The sequence below is a fragment of the Apostichopus japonicus genome, chromosome 18 (genome assembly GCF_037975245.1).
Source record: "Apostichopus japonicus isolate 1M-3 chromosome 18, ASM3797524v1, whole genome shotgun sequence".
NCBI lineage: Eukaryota > Metazoa > Echinodermata > Holothuroidea > Aspidochirotida > Stichopodidae > Apostichopus > Apostichopus japonicus.
The window spans coordinates 7,583,468-7,597,949 of record NC_092578.1 but is presented as its reverse complement, the minus strand read 5'-3'; the positions used below and the strand labels follow the sequence as shown (position 1 = coordinate 7,597,949).

General features: G+C 35.7%; 2 protein-coding genes across 12 annotated transcripts in view; one reads left to right on the top strand and one right to left on the bottom strand.

Annotated features, from left to right (window-relative positions):
• LOC139959008 (ras-associated and pleckstrin homology domains-containing protein 1-like) overlaps positions 1 to 6,157 on the bottom strand; it is an 84,410-nt gene extending 78,253 nt beyond the window's left edge. For 5 of the 9 annotated variants that reach the window (XM_071956490.1, XM_071956492.1, XM_071956501.1 and 2 more), the window contains exon 1: positions 5,798 to 6,157. In XM_071956490.1, the coding sequence (XP_071812591.1) occupies positions 5,798 to 5,799 (2 nt within the window). In that variant the 5' untranslated portion in view covers positions 5,800 to 6,157. Of the gene's footprint in view, positions 1 to 2,460; positions 2,480 to 5,797 lie in introns of those variants that run through there. The other 4 variants (XM_071956493.1, XM_071956498.1, XM_071956491.1 and 1 more) reach the window with 3 other exon arrangements.
• The window catches only part of LOC139959012 (uncharacterized), a 46,163-nt gene extending 37,443 nt beyond the window's left edge, over positions 1 to 8,720 (top strand). Inside the window, exons 1-2 of one of the 3 annotated variants that reach the window (XR_011789939.1) lie at positions 7,181 to 7,760; positions 8,483 to 8,720. Coding sequence is in view for 1 of the 3 variants with exons in the window: in XM_071956506.1 (XP_071812607.1) it covers positions 8,483 to 8,709 (227 nt within the window). In the remaining 2 variants the exon portion in view is untranslated. Of the gene's footprint in view, positions 1 to 350; positions 2,444 to 7,180; positions 7,761 to 8,482 lie in introns of those variants that run through there. The other 2 variants (XR_011789942.1, XM_071956506.1) reach the window with 2 other exon arrangements.
• Positions 8,721 to 14,482: the final 5,762 nt, after the last annotated feature.

Genomic DNA, 14,482 nt, shown 5'->3' with positions numbered 1-14,482 from the left:
TATGTGGGGCCGTTCAATGAGTCGTTAAACTTGCATCTGAGTTTGTGCGAGAACATGTCAATGGGAGTCTAGCGCAGTCATTTTCTGCTACGGCCTTCGCAGTCGTCGTTCGCATCTCGGGATGATGTTTCTCATCAATGATACGATTGATCTGTATACATGTGCCAATTCTGTCCGGCTCTTACTCATTCATTAGATCTGTGTGGTGTAAGATCTACAGTCATGCCTGCGGTACAGTGTGTATTATAATAGGAACTGAAGACTCAACTTGGTTCATGTATGAATTTTGATTCCCTCTGAGCAGTCGGGGAGTTCTTTCTCAGAACTTTTTTTTTATTAAATAAATATAGCCTCAGAGGAAAGATGACACACCAGAGCAACGGAGGAAAGAAAGGGTGCACCAGGTAATTTTATCCAACTACTGTACACAAGGTAACAGACCGTGGGCAAATAGTATTGTAATGACGATGTTGACAAAAATAAAAATGATCATCATACTCAATTGTTTATATATTAGGTAGCATATATACATTACAGTGACGATGATGGTATACTGTATATGTACAGTTTTGTACATATAGTGTAATACAATGCTACAGTTCCACAGATTTCTATGGGAGATATGTGTTACACTTAAAAATAATGATGTTTTTATTTGGTAGAGAGAGGTCAAAGTAGTTTAATAGGCTTTTCAACATCTTTTTCATTCTGAAGCTGTTGCAAATTATGAAATTTGCGTTTACTAAATAGTACTCTTGAACATTTAAAAAGAGTTGAAACTTGTTAAACAGGAAAAAAGAGGCGTCTGCAAATAACCAAATATTTCCTGGCATTGCCACACTACTTAACATGCTCCATGAACACAGATAAGAAACCATAACAAATTATTCCAAATGTGACATGCATGAACAATTGACATGTCATGCCTGCATGCATGTTGCTCATAGTCTATCATATAACCCACCACTACACAAAATAACATTCACAGATATTGTTATACATACATGTAGTTCAATAGGCAAATGAGATATTAAATCAAAATATTTATTCTTTAAGTGACAGAGCTAGACGATTCACTGTTCAGTAATAGCCTGAAATACGTTTAAAACAATATTAAACCATAGTCCACACTTTTCCTTTCAAATAGGATTTTTAGTTCTTTCTTTGATATGAATTTACTATACCAAAATGTCCTTTCAATTTTGTCAACGACAATTTACTTTGTTCAGTACCAAAAATATGAAAGTGGAGAAGGAAACGATACAGAAAGAAATATCCAGTCTAGATGAAGATAATTATAAATAATAAATTCAAAGAAAACTAGAAGGTCAGATTTAGGTAAGAAATTGGAGGAGACATTCAACATATTTTAACAGCAAACATATAGTCATATAAAGTAGCTCATAAACTGGCATTTTGGAAATCCATCAGCCAGATATTTACAAATTGTAAGCAAAATCATGTTTTATCTTTTTTATCTTTAATATTTTTTGTCCAGCAGGTCCCTTCTCTCATCATTCATATATAGCTGTATGGTAAACTAATTGGTAGCTCTTTTACACTGACAAAACTGGATATAAACTGTACACCAAAAATCCACAGCATTGACAATATACGATTGATAAATGAAGGGATTCATTGCCGTACAAGTGTAAAATTAAAGTTTTCATATTTTGGCCAAATCTGTTGGCATTCAGTTCTAACCTCTGATTATACAGTAGGTGTATTAGGATACACATTGTATCTTTCTCCATAATAAACTAACTCAAGCCCTACTGGGATGGCAAATTTGAGAAACTTATTTTCTTTGATTTCTCTCGTCTTAGTCATATTTAAATCATTCATGTAACTAGTCTTCTCATTCTCATTCTTCCTTCTTAATTGTAATTAACATTTTAATTAGTTCAGTATATTGTTACATGAAAATAAGCTTTAAAAGCTCCAGTTTACAACTTCTGTCAACTTTTGCACAGACAGCTATTTTATGGTACCAATATAAACATTAAAGTCAATATACATCTATTATGTGAAAGGTGTTGTCAAAAGTTTACAAATACTGTATTACAGATACTGCATACTAAGGTTGTTGCACAGTTTTGACTGTGTATATGTAAAGTAACACTGTCTTCAATTGTTTGGTAAGTGACAACAAATTTACCTCAAACTTTTAAATTATTGTAAATATGTCATCACACCAAACCAAAGAGAAAGTTTAACACGTCTAAAAGGCAAAACATAAAACACATAAAGACACAAACCTGCCTAGCATATCCTCTACCAATAAGTATTGAAAAAAACAAAAACTATTCAACAAAGTCACGAAAAAGCTATGTCAGCTACATCAAAATGCCACAAATTTTATTCAAATTCGTTTCAAGTAATCACAAATTTTGCTCTGACAATCCGCTTTCACATGCACAGCACAATACAGCCATGCTTCACCGACATACAATACCTTACCTGTTCTGTTCCTATCTCCACCAAAACTCTGCAAAATAAATCGATGATCGTTATAGTTATGGTGACCTTTATATCGGTATTCCCAATTTTTTAGACAAAAATGTCGTTTCCAGATAAACTGATAAGCGAGAGTACGGTTATTGTGAGAGGACAGGGAAGTGATACGCCGAAGCAATGTAAACGTGACTATTTACACATATATATTCGACCAGACATCAAGAGTCAAGAATCCATGTGAGACATTGTATGTCTTGAGTTGCAACTGCTTCATACTTCCTTACATATAGTATGTGACATCTAATTATTATTTGCTAAATATATGGCATTTATGGAAATGTGTTTTACTTCAGTTTTATTGTCATAGTTAATTATGTTACTGTTTGGTATTTAACATGTATATATAAAGTTTGCAAGTGGAATTAGACAAGGAGTTGGATTTACGTGACTGCTGTGTTCGGTTTACTTGTCTTATACTTATTTATTCCCCTGACTACACGACACAGTACTGCCCTTTGTTGCCAAATTGGAGGAGGTCTGTATTTATAGCTAGACGTGAATAAAAGAGACTGTCACAATTTTTACCACTTCAAGGCTACGGTGGTCCTGTTTGATGGTAAAGAAAAGCATGCCTGCCGATTTAAAAGATAAGTTGTGGTCGATGCGGAGCGATGCGTGATGGCCTGTCATTTCTGAGAGATAACTACCAGAGAATTCTATGGAGTTGCAGGTATGAGGAAACTACGAGTAACTTGTCATGGTACCGATAAAAGCTACTGTATTAAGGCAAACTCAAAACCGATAGGTAAAATTGCCCAAATATGTTAAACTGTATGAAAGCTGAAAAAGCTGTAGGTACCAAAACTACTTTACTGTGAGATTTCGTCACCATCTATAAAGCAGAACAGACAAAACTCTCTCAACATCATAATAGTAGAGTGGGTGGGTTAAAACAACAATTTAAGCTTCACCATACCCGTAGGTGACCAAAGAATCATACCAGAACATTTCATAATTTTTTAAATGAAAGCAACGACAAAAATTCAGCAGAATTGCCATTTGTGACTGAAATTAAAGTAACAAGTTTGCTTCCCTGACAGTTAAAAGTCAAATTTACAGGAATACGTGATAGTAAAATACTTCCTGTTGTTTGTGTTATGATTTAACACAATCCACATATGCCTGTCTTTCATATCATGGTTTTTCATGGTTTTTGTCATGTTAAAATGATTAAGAAATGCCTGGATTACTTGGAAGAGTAAAAAAAAACAGATAAGGACATAGTGCTCATTATTCTGTACTGGTCAAGTCACAAACATGAAAGGTTGGAATTATGGAGAATTCTTCTATTAAAGGTCTAAGGTAAATACAAGACTCATTTCACTACAACCTTGCATCCCTACCCCCTCCCCCTCCCCACCCCTAGGGCCCTACTCCCAAATCCATCAGATAAAAGATGATCAAAGTCATCCCAGATGAAAGATAAAAGAAAAACCCATAATGTTCGATTTGGATATAATTTATGGTTTTACTGTCATTTCTTGATTTCAGAGTGAAAATACTCAAATTAACAAATTATATGTCAAAATTCATCCTGGAATTTCTACAACAGTAAAAAGTTGTAATGTTGTCCCCCCCCCACCACTTCCCCACCAAACTACTATTTTGTAAAGGTTTATATATTGACACCCACACTATTGTTACACATGTAGCTGCATACTGTACATATCCCGGTGTTGACTTTTAAATACTGTAATCCCTAACCTATTAACAAATTCTAAATGTAAATTTAGCAAACACTTAGGATGGATTAGTTTACAAACATATTTGAGAAAGAATTCTTTGGCTTCAGAACCTTCATTTGTGTATATTAACAAGTTTACTGTGTGGTATAATGCTCCTCATTCATTCATTCATAGTGCAAACATGTTAGCCCTACACTACTGTCCTACCACTCCTACTATACAATAGGTCACAAGAAAGTATTCAATTATTTCCCTGTTACAGCAGAACTTTCTATAAAATGCAGAGAATGTAAATTGCTGAGGTATGTGGGATTATTTCAGCATTGTTGTTTGTTTTCATTGCGATCCCTGAAGCATACTGTACTCATTCTGTGAGTTACTGTGGACTTTCAGCATGTAGAGTATGCACATACAGTAGGCCTACCAGTAGTCCTCTTGGGACTTTTAAGTCAGCCAAGCGACAGTCTGGACACAAAACCAAAGAACTTGATCGATCCTGACCCCAGTTTCCTAACATTGAGACTGTAGTTAGGAGATCATGATGGATATTATGTGAAGTGAAAGTATCACAAGTCACTTTGAAAGGGAAAGTACTACTGTACATATGATCTTGGTCAAAGGTTGGGGAAACGATCTACACAGTTCTTAAGCTATGGTAGATTAGATATGATATGATAGATGGATATGATAGAGTGCGCATGTATAGGTGATAGGTAAGAAAGGAATGATAAATATGAAAAGAACAAATATGATCTACTTATTAGCATAGGGAGAGCAGTACCTACACTCTGCAATACTAATGGTTATTGAAATCTAGGCCTACTGACAGATGTAAACAAATCTATCTATATAGTTATGCAACGTAGTAAACCCATTCATTTCTTGCATAAACCTTACTCAGTAGTTCTAAAGAATCTTAACGGAAGCCCAGATATGTTCTATTTAACCTGTGCGATAATTTGCTTCACGTTGACGGCAAATTTCACAATCCAAACGTTCACTGGTTCATGAATTTTCAAACGAAAATATTCTTCCCTTTGAGGGGTTTAAGATTGATTATGAAAGGTACCATGAAAATGGCACTAGCTCTGAACTGCGAGCCTCCTTATGGCATGCATTCAATCTTGATAGTCTAAACAATCTTTTATTGTGGTTGGCTTACTAAAATTATATAGTATTAGTAAATAATCATGTTGACAATGTACTGTATGAGTCTAACACTTTTTTGACATTCAGCATTCGGCTATTTGTAAACTTGGTATGTCCAACAGCACGCTCATATAAGACAGGGGCAAATGTATGGATGTATCATAACAAGACCTTGGATTTGACCTAGGCTGGACCGTATAACCAGTTAGGGGAAAGTCTGTCTGAGCAGAAGGGCTTAACGTCGTTGTAGTCTTCGACCCCTAGCCTAAGTAACAGTAACACTAACAAGTAACAGTAATGATATTATTAGGTTACATAGGCAGTCATCAGATCTTAGTGCTTACCGGCTTAAATTATTAGACTACATAGTTATTACAAGAAACCATTCTTGTGGTAAGAGTGGTTTATGCTTTATCGAAAATACCACAATGGATAAATGTACTTACATTGTTAATTTTGTTGGCTGTGGTTAATATTTTCTCACTTTCTCAGTCAGACCACCAAATGGTAGGACAGTATAGTACAGTAAGCTGTAGTTAGTAGCAATAAATTGCCCCAACTCCCAAGTCAACGAAAAAAGTCTCGAATTTCGTGGTGGCTTGCAGTCTTTACTAAATATCGTGTTAGAAGTTCAAAAGGATGTCCGGATTCTCGCTTGCGGTGAAATGATACTGAAACAATTAGAATTATTAATGAATCACCCAACCGCATTTGAGTGACCCACTGCCCCTGTGTACATACGCACAAAGTATCACAATGGCACAAATGCGCGAGATAGCCAAAACTTCATCTCGTAGTATTACTATCGGTAATGTGTACAATAGAAGCTGTGTACGGTAACGGCAACACTTCCGGTTTACTAAACTTATTATAATAATAATGGCGCTAGTCAGATTTTAGAAAATTAAGATACCATTTAGATATATTGTAGACAGGCAGAACCATGCATTGCCCACGGTAATCTCATCGAAAGCAATTTAGTATGTTTCGAGTCCTTCCTTCCTTTGAGGAACATCATAAAGAGCGAGGACGAAAAGTTTACCGAGTTTTTCTTAAGAACTTTTAAGAAATATACCAATCTAAAATGAAATTAGTGGCCGACAAAAAAGCGAGGCGATGCATATTAACCTCCGAGGTATACAGGCCTAAACTAATCTAACTGTGTTGGAATTATTTTGCTGACAACTTTTAATTACTTAATTTCTTTCTTTCTTATCTCCATCCCTTGTCTACTAATCCCCTTACTTCTATCTCTTTGTGTTCACCATGCTCATTAACCTGTCTGTATTCTGTGCGTGTTTTTTGTTCCTTCTGTTACTGTTACTTGCTTACTGCTCTGATCGAAACGTCAGGCCAACTTACTTTTTTACACAACTTTTAATTACAATTGCAGGAAATTGCGTTGTAATGGAAGAAGTTTTAAATAGGCCTGAACTTGAAATAATTTTAATTGTACAACACATCACATATAGCATTGTCACCATTTTATTCGGAATAGATTAAATGGTATCAATTTGCAAGTAAATGAAGTAAAATTCCTTTTTCGTTTCGAAAAATACTTCAGTGTTGGAGACGTAGTCATGTTTTATTCTTTTCACACGGGGTGGCAATATGATGAACTATGTTGCCTTCAAATTGTAGTGTGCTCACTGAAATCTTCGCTCCACAAGTCTGACACTTTCGTTTATCTCAGGATTGTGTTGGGGTTGGGTGGGGTGGGCAAGAGTATTTTACGCCCCCCCCCCCATTAAAGTCGATCATGCTTATCACCTCCTGTGTAAATTGCTCGATTCTAAGCACACCGTCTGCAAGTATATGGTATTGGCCCCCGATATAAACCGACATATCATGTTTAGCGTTACTAAACTTGAACAACTGATTATAGTTCTACGATAGAAAGGCTTACATTTTTCTATATATACGTAATCGTATTTCTTCATTATACGTTTAACCTACGAACAATCATGTATGGGGAAAAATTCTCTTTGTAATGGTACAACGAATATTTATCGATCGATAACAATGAATCTAAAACAGGTGGTGCACAAGTGCATTGTTTTAGGTGTCAAAAGCCTTCACTGCTTTTGGGTGTTCCCGATGTCATCATTACAAAATTATTTAGCATAGCGTAAATAACTCATACAATATTTACAAACTCTCAGTGTTGTTAATTAAACCGAGCAATAGCATTTACATATCACATCAGCCGAAGTGTTGTAACGTGAAAGCTCTATGAACTGAATCTACAGATATATTTATATATATATACATATATATTGAGAGGAACGATCGTTATTGTTGTGAAAATAAAAATGGATATTTCACTAAATGTGTATCTTTTGATTGCGCTGTGTGGGCTCCTGCTTTGCCAACAAACGATTGGACAGAGAAATATTCCAAACATTGGTCGTAAGTTAATTTTCGTTGCTGTTCTTATCTTTCTATATACTAATTTAATATTTTCTTTTTTAAGCACTTTGCCAGTTCCGCGGAGAACGCCAACATTATTAGGATATATAGAAATATATATGGTATACATGCAGTTCTGCTGATAAATTTCATACTATGTCGTAGTATAAATATTAAAACTACAGTGACATAATCATGACATACCCTATAGGCCTATGCACATGCGTATATATTCCAATGTTTTTTTTTCAAAATAACTTCATCACCGTCACCCGTTCATACATTCATTCATTCATTCATTCATGTATCCAGTCGTTTTTGTTCATTCAGTCAGTCATTAATATGTATTCATTCATGCATTCATACACCCGTCCATTCATCCATCCATTCATTCATTAATGTATTCATTCGTTCGTAGACTAATTAATTAAAAATATATACCGGTATGCATTCATTCTTGTATTTATTCGTTCATTATTATATTAAATTCATTCATCTATCCATCCATTTATTCATGTTTTCAATCGTTCGTTCACTAATTCATTCATTCTTGTATTTATTCATCCGGTCGTTCGTTTATTATTACAGTAATTCAGTTATTGCTATATTCATTCATTCTCTCATGCATGGGTTGATTCATTAATTGATTCATTCAATCATGAATATATTCATCCATCCATTCATTCATTGACATTTTGTTTTTAACTTTCACTTCTTCGCAGAGGGAAATAATCCTCCACCGTCAACTGCAACTAATCGAACGACACTGGTAGGGAGGCTTGAATTTAAGGAGCAGATACGGGCACCAGGGCATCCGAGATTTGTCAATGGACGCATCGAGCCTCAAGTAAGGAGAAGGTTCATGCTTCGCAGACGAGAATTTAATCTTCCGGCATTAAACCCCTTCTTCACAAATGCACAACCAACGAGAACCTTCACGAGAGGATAGAAAGATATAAGGGGAAGGAAACTACTACGATCGTACAAATGTCTAACTCCAATATAGAACTGTTCGGCAATGATACAGTGTATGTGCATTCCGGTAACTTATAAACAATAAAAAAAAATCATTTTAAGGATATCTGAAGTACGAACACTTCAACCTTTTGAAAAAACTACGGCTCAGTTAAAGAAAAATGGTAATTTTTAGTTTAAATTTATATTATTTTGAAAATATGGCATCCTCTTTGGAAGAAGAAAATACTCATAACTTCTCTTGAGAGACAGGGGGAACCTACGAAAGTGATTATTCAGCAGAGAGGATTTCAATATTTGTAAATATTACAAGCAGTGATATATCCTGAAGTAAATCAACATGTATAGATTTTATTGGATAATTACTAATTAGTATAGCACATCGGAAGTGCACATCGGAAGGAAATCAGGGGTATATCAAGGATATGAAAATGGATGAGGTATGGCCCTGAGGTCGTTGAAGTCGACTCCCATGTCGGGGGGGGGGGGGATATTAGGTTGAAAATGTTATACATTAGCTCCATAATTAGGTCTATTCACTCACGGTTGTGCTATAATTACCACTGTGTTTTTTAAGGGGGGAGATGGGTGGTAAGAAAGGGGTGCACAATCCCAAACCTTGGATACGCTATTGAAAATAACAATGAAAGCCTACAGGGAAAATGACGATACAGATAGTAAGCAAGGAGGGGGTCAATCGTTGTGAATCAGCGTTTCTGATGAAAAAGTGTACAGAATTAATTAATGGTCACTGATCTAAGAAAACCTAGTAGTGACGTGTGGACAATACATAGGTGTTTACAAATTCAGGCTGCATACAAGGTTGATAATGTGTGTGTGGGGGGGGGGGGGCGAGGAGGAACTGGAACAGGAGTAGAGAGAGGGGTAAAGTCGTAATGTTAGCACGATTATTAAAAATTGGGTAGGGGAAGGATAAGGCTGAGCTGAAATGTAATATAGGAATTGAGGTTTGCTTACCACTTTCCTTTGAAATGATTGATTGGTCACGTGTTGTTTCCCTGTGTTAATTTTTAACTTTTCTCGTAACTTGTATATAGGCCTATTATTCAGCAACTTGGTAGTACATTGTTAATTCCAAAGGTCTTAATTTTTGCCAAAAATTGTGAACAAGCAAATGCCTTAAGGATTAGTTTTAGATTTCTTTTCCAGCAAACAATAATTTAAAAAATATGACGTAATAACATTGAGTATAGTATCGTTAATTTTTGTAGCCAATCAGCGGACCGAAATTTTGTTATCAGTACCTGCAAAATATCTAGTTTCATAGTCACAACATTGGCTTGCTGATATATAGTAAAGGCTAACAAATTAATGATTCTTTCATCAAGAATTCCTTATAATTAATTAGGGCACTAATGTGACCTGAACATTCAATTGGCATTTTTCATTTAGAAATCGTTTTCCTCCTCAGTTTACAAAGGTTTCGTGTTAAACTAACTTTATCACTATTCGCTTGTACTATTTTACAATACACTTAAGAATTGCATATCTCTTTAACGAACCTCTTAAAAGTCTTTGCAATCTGTATAATAAAAAATAATAGTAAGCAATTCAGCAATTCTTCATTTTTATACTCTGGCCTGCTTTATTACTACGTATTATAGAATGAATATATTTATATTCAATAAATCAACATTTCATGTTTTGCTTTCAGCCTAGTCTCAGAACGTCTGATAGAAACAGAAAAGTCGTCTTTTAAAATTAAAAGGTTAAACTCTTAAGTTTAAAGACAGACAGGAGATATGGTACATACCAAAGTATATATCTCATAGCAAATTATTACATACCAAACTATAGGAGCGTTAGCTCAGTGAATCTAAGAGACTGACTTCGGTCAGCTTGCGGCTTTGATAAGCCAATGATGGCTTCTTCGCGAGTTCCTTAAATCTAAAATACAAACATACATAATATGTACATCCGTCCCTACATCGTGTTTGCTATGACATAATATATACTCAGGCGCATAGCCAGGAATTCTATGTTTGGATCGCCACAAACAATTTACGCCTGGGGCGGGGTAGGGGGGGTGGCACAATGCTGTTGTGCTGTAACTTCTATAGTTTTTGTACACATAATGGTGGCACAGATGGGAAAGGGAGGGGGCACAAATTGGTACGGCCACACTGTGCCTGGCCTGGTTGCGAACCTGACAGTACTATGGGCCATATGTGCGTGGTTTTACCTAAACTATTTTATTTGAAGAAAAACAAATATCACAGGTCATTGCATGAATGATACTGTGAAAGCTGTTGTAAGTCTTTTGCAATGATATTTTACCCTTCTTATATTAGAGAGCAGCAGAAGAGGAGTGTAAAACTATGAAGTTTAGTCTTCTGATCGTTTTTTTTTTCCTGCAAGAAACAGGGCAGAAATAATATATTTAAGAGGAAAATTAATACAAATTCTATTGTGATAAAATGTCCGTCAGTGGAGATATGAAAGTAACAAAACAACATATAATATTGGCAATAATAGAAAACACAAAATACTCTTTACCTACCGTATAGAACCAGATTTGGAACTGTCCTGACTTGTTGACGGCGCTATTTGTAAATAGAAAGTAACTTTGCATGCTAACGCACTCAATTTACATCAATAGTTTAGAGGTTTTTACAGTTCATCATACATAACCGGGAAAATACAAAACAACAACGTACCAAAGCCGCATATGCTCATCTGATAAACGCTTGGAGACAAATGACAATTGATAATTATCAGTCCTCAAATGATCGAATCATGAATATTCAAATCCTCTCTGTTCGACTTGATTTGGGAGATTTTAAACTCGGAGTTGCACGTATGGGCACAAGTGATATTAATGATTTCTGATGCTCAGACTTGATGTCAAATTGGACGCAATATGTGAGACAAGGGCGTAGGAACCGGGGGGCTGGGGCGCCAGCCCCCCCAGTGAAACATGTGGAGGGGCGGAAGTATCATTCCGCCCCCCCCCCCCCGCTTCGCAAGTCAGAAAACCCCTTTTTCATTTCCAAATGAGAAAAAAAATCTCATTTGGAGCACCAAATTGCATCTAAGGCCTGGTGAAAATACAAAATTAAGTTTACAAAATGGAGTGGGTGTTGAAGTGTGCTATATTGCACCAAATTGCATCTGAGGCTACCTGGAAATGCAAAAAATTCCAAAGGGGAGGGGGACACCCCCTCCCCTTAGACCCCTCCCCCAGGCCGGCAATCAGTCTTCAGCCCCACCACTCAAAAGTACCTTCCTACGCCACTGATGTGAGAAATCTTCCCCTAGGCCTTGCTTTTTTTTTTTTTTAATTTTAATAATAGTTAACGTTTGAAATAGAATGGCTGTTACTGTGTGCTGAGAAGTTACTTGGAAAAGATGCGAGTAAAAGGGCGGAATTCGCTCATGACTCTTTCCTTTAGAAATTAAAAGACTCAATATGGCTCTTCGTCCTCGATGTACCTTACCGACGGAAGCTCCTTATTGTGAAGATGTTGGTGCTGTGTCAACAAATTTTCAAACGCAAGATGTGCACCCCGGATACAACAGATTTTTACCATGTAGTTCATCAATATATGACATTTATCAAGCTGAATGTAAACTGTTGGCATCAATATCCATTTTGCAAATTTATAACAACTTTGTCAAAATGTTTGTTTAACGTAGCTAAACTTGTTCTACAAGCTTCAAAACGTAAATGTGTAAAACAGCCAAACTTAAAAAAAAAATTTAAAAAAAATGCGACTTGTAAAATTGATATTTTGGGGAGTTTTCCCACCATTTTTCATCATTATGAAATCCATTTTCTCGTCAAATTATCTGCAGATGACTGCATAACACGGTTTCATGAAAATTAAAATACTTTCGATTCACAAAGAGCAACGTTTACAAAACCTCAGTAGCTCATATAAGATGATTAAGTCAGTGAAGTGTTAATAATGCGTTATAATTTTCTCAGTAATATCAATAAGTAGTTTCCTGAAGCATATGGAAGGAAGGTAAGGTATAATATACACGTTGTTGAGTTGTCTACGTATTTGGTAGTATTTCTGAGCTTTTGTGATTAATTTTGGATTTGGTGCCCCCAACTTTGAGATCCCAGGCTTTACACGCCACTGCAAGACATTGGTGCGAATATCGCTCGCATTTTTAACAGTTTTCGCGGACTTGACATCTGGAAATGTATGGCGTTATATTATACATGCTGTTTGCATACTTAAGTAGACTATGGCATTCAAGATGAGAATATGATACGGTGGACCATAATAGAATAATACATAGGTTTGATAAAATGTGAAGATCCTGCTAAATCAAGCGTTATTTTATTATAAAATCAACAAAAGAAATACTTTCTATCTAAAATTTATTTCATCTATATAAAGCTTTACAGACATTTCAAAATAGATATGATTATTATACGGCATCTCCAGTTATACACTGATAATACAAGTATTGGCGAGAATGTTTTAGTACTGTTCATGAAAGATGGAAGCACCTACATATAACTGATGATTTTATAGTATATTGCACATAACAACTAATGTAATAAATATCATAAATATCATAAATAACAATAAGGGTTTTCTTTAAGTCTGTACAAAACTGTTCGGTTGCACCAATGTGGGTGAATTAAATCAAAGCTGACAACTCAGAATTCATCATCAGACAGTTCTTTGTAATAAATACTTTGTAATAAAATCTGTTAACTACAGTATCGGTGAAGTGGAGGCAGCCGATACTGTGGAGGATTTCTCTTCAGTTTAAGGCTCATCAAGTAAAATTCAAATTTTGCTATAATTAACCAAAACTATTAAGTTCATTTTTCATTCTAAACCTGTGAAACAGATCTTCATGGTGTGAAAATCCTGTACTATATCACACACCACCAGAACATAGAAATAGAGGGGAAATAAAAGCTCTCTACCCATATTTTCTTAATGCTATATCAAATGTCTGAAATTTTGTTTGTTTTTGGATGACTCCTAAAATATTAGCTGTCAACTCTCATTATATAAGATAATTGACATATACAGTACCAAATTATTTTACATACCATGTATTGAAATTTAAATTAAGCTTCTAGAAACTGGTATAAGTCAAAGGAAATTGGTTTATGTCAATTTAAATCGGTATATGTCGATTCCCCACAAATTGAGACTGATGACCCGCCATACACAAACCCCACATTGGCAATCTCCCTTTCGGGGAGGTTCCTGACGGCCACAAGGGAGATCAATATTGCAGTGTGGACTCTCAGGGGATCAAGGCGACCCTCGATCACTGGTTACTTGACCTCATCACTCCCATGCACATAGACTCGCACCAGAAGTAATAAACTTACATACAGAAGCCCTCACTGTAGTGAATTGTAACCAATCATTGTAACCAATCACACTTATGTGATTGCATGTTCTTTCGCTTGTCATTGATCCACCTTGCCTTCTCAAATGTCGACCCATCCAGGGTCAGCTTTTTGAGAACAGGATTCCTGATCCTCCTTGCATTCTCAAATGTGAACAAACTAGGCCATAAACTGAAATTTGTATGAATTGCATGCATTTTATATACTGTAGATCATTATACCGAGTGGAATGTCCTAAAACGTTACATTTTTAATCTATCTACTAGGTTCAATAATTCAATAATATGAATAATGCGCTACTTGAACCCTCACACCGTACAGCCTTTACTTCAATTTCTGTGAAATGATATGCTAACTGTGTACAAGCCTAACAGAACATTGAGATCGGCCAATT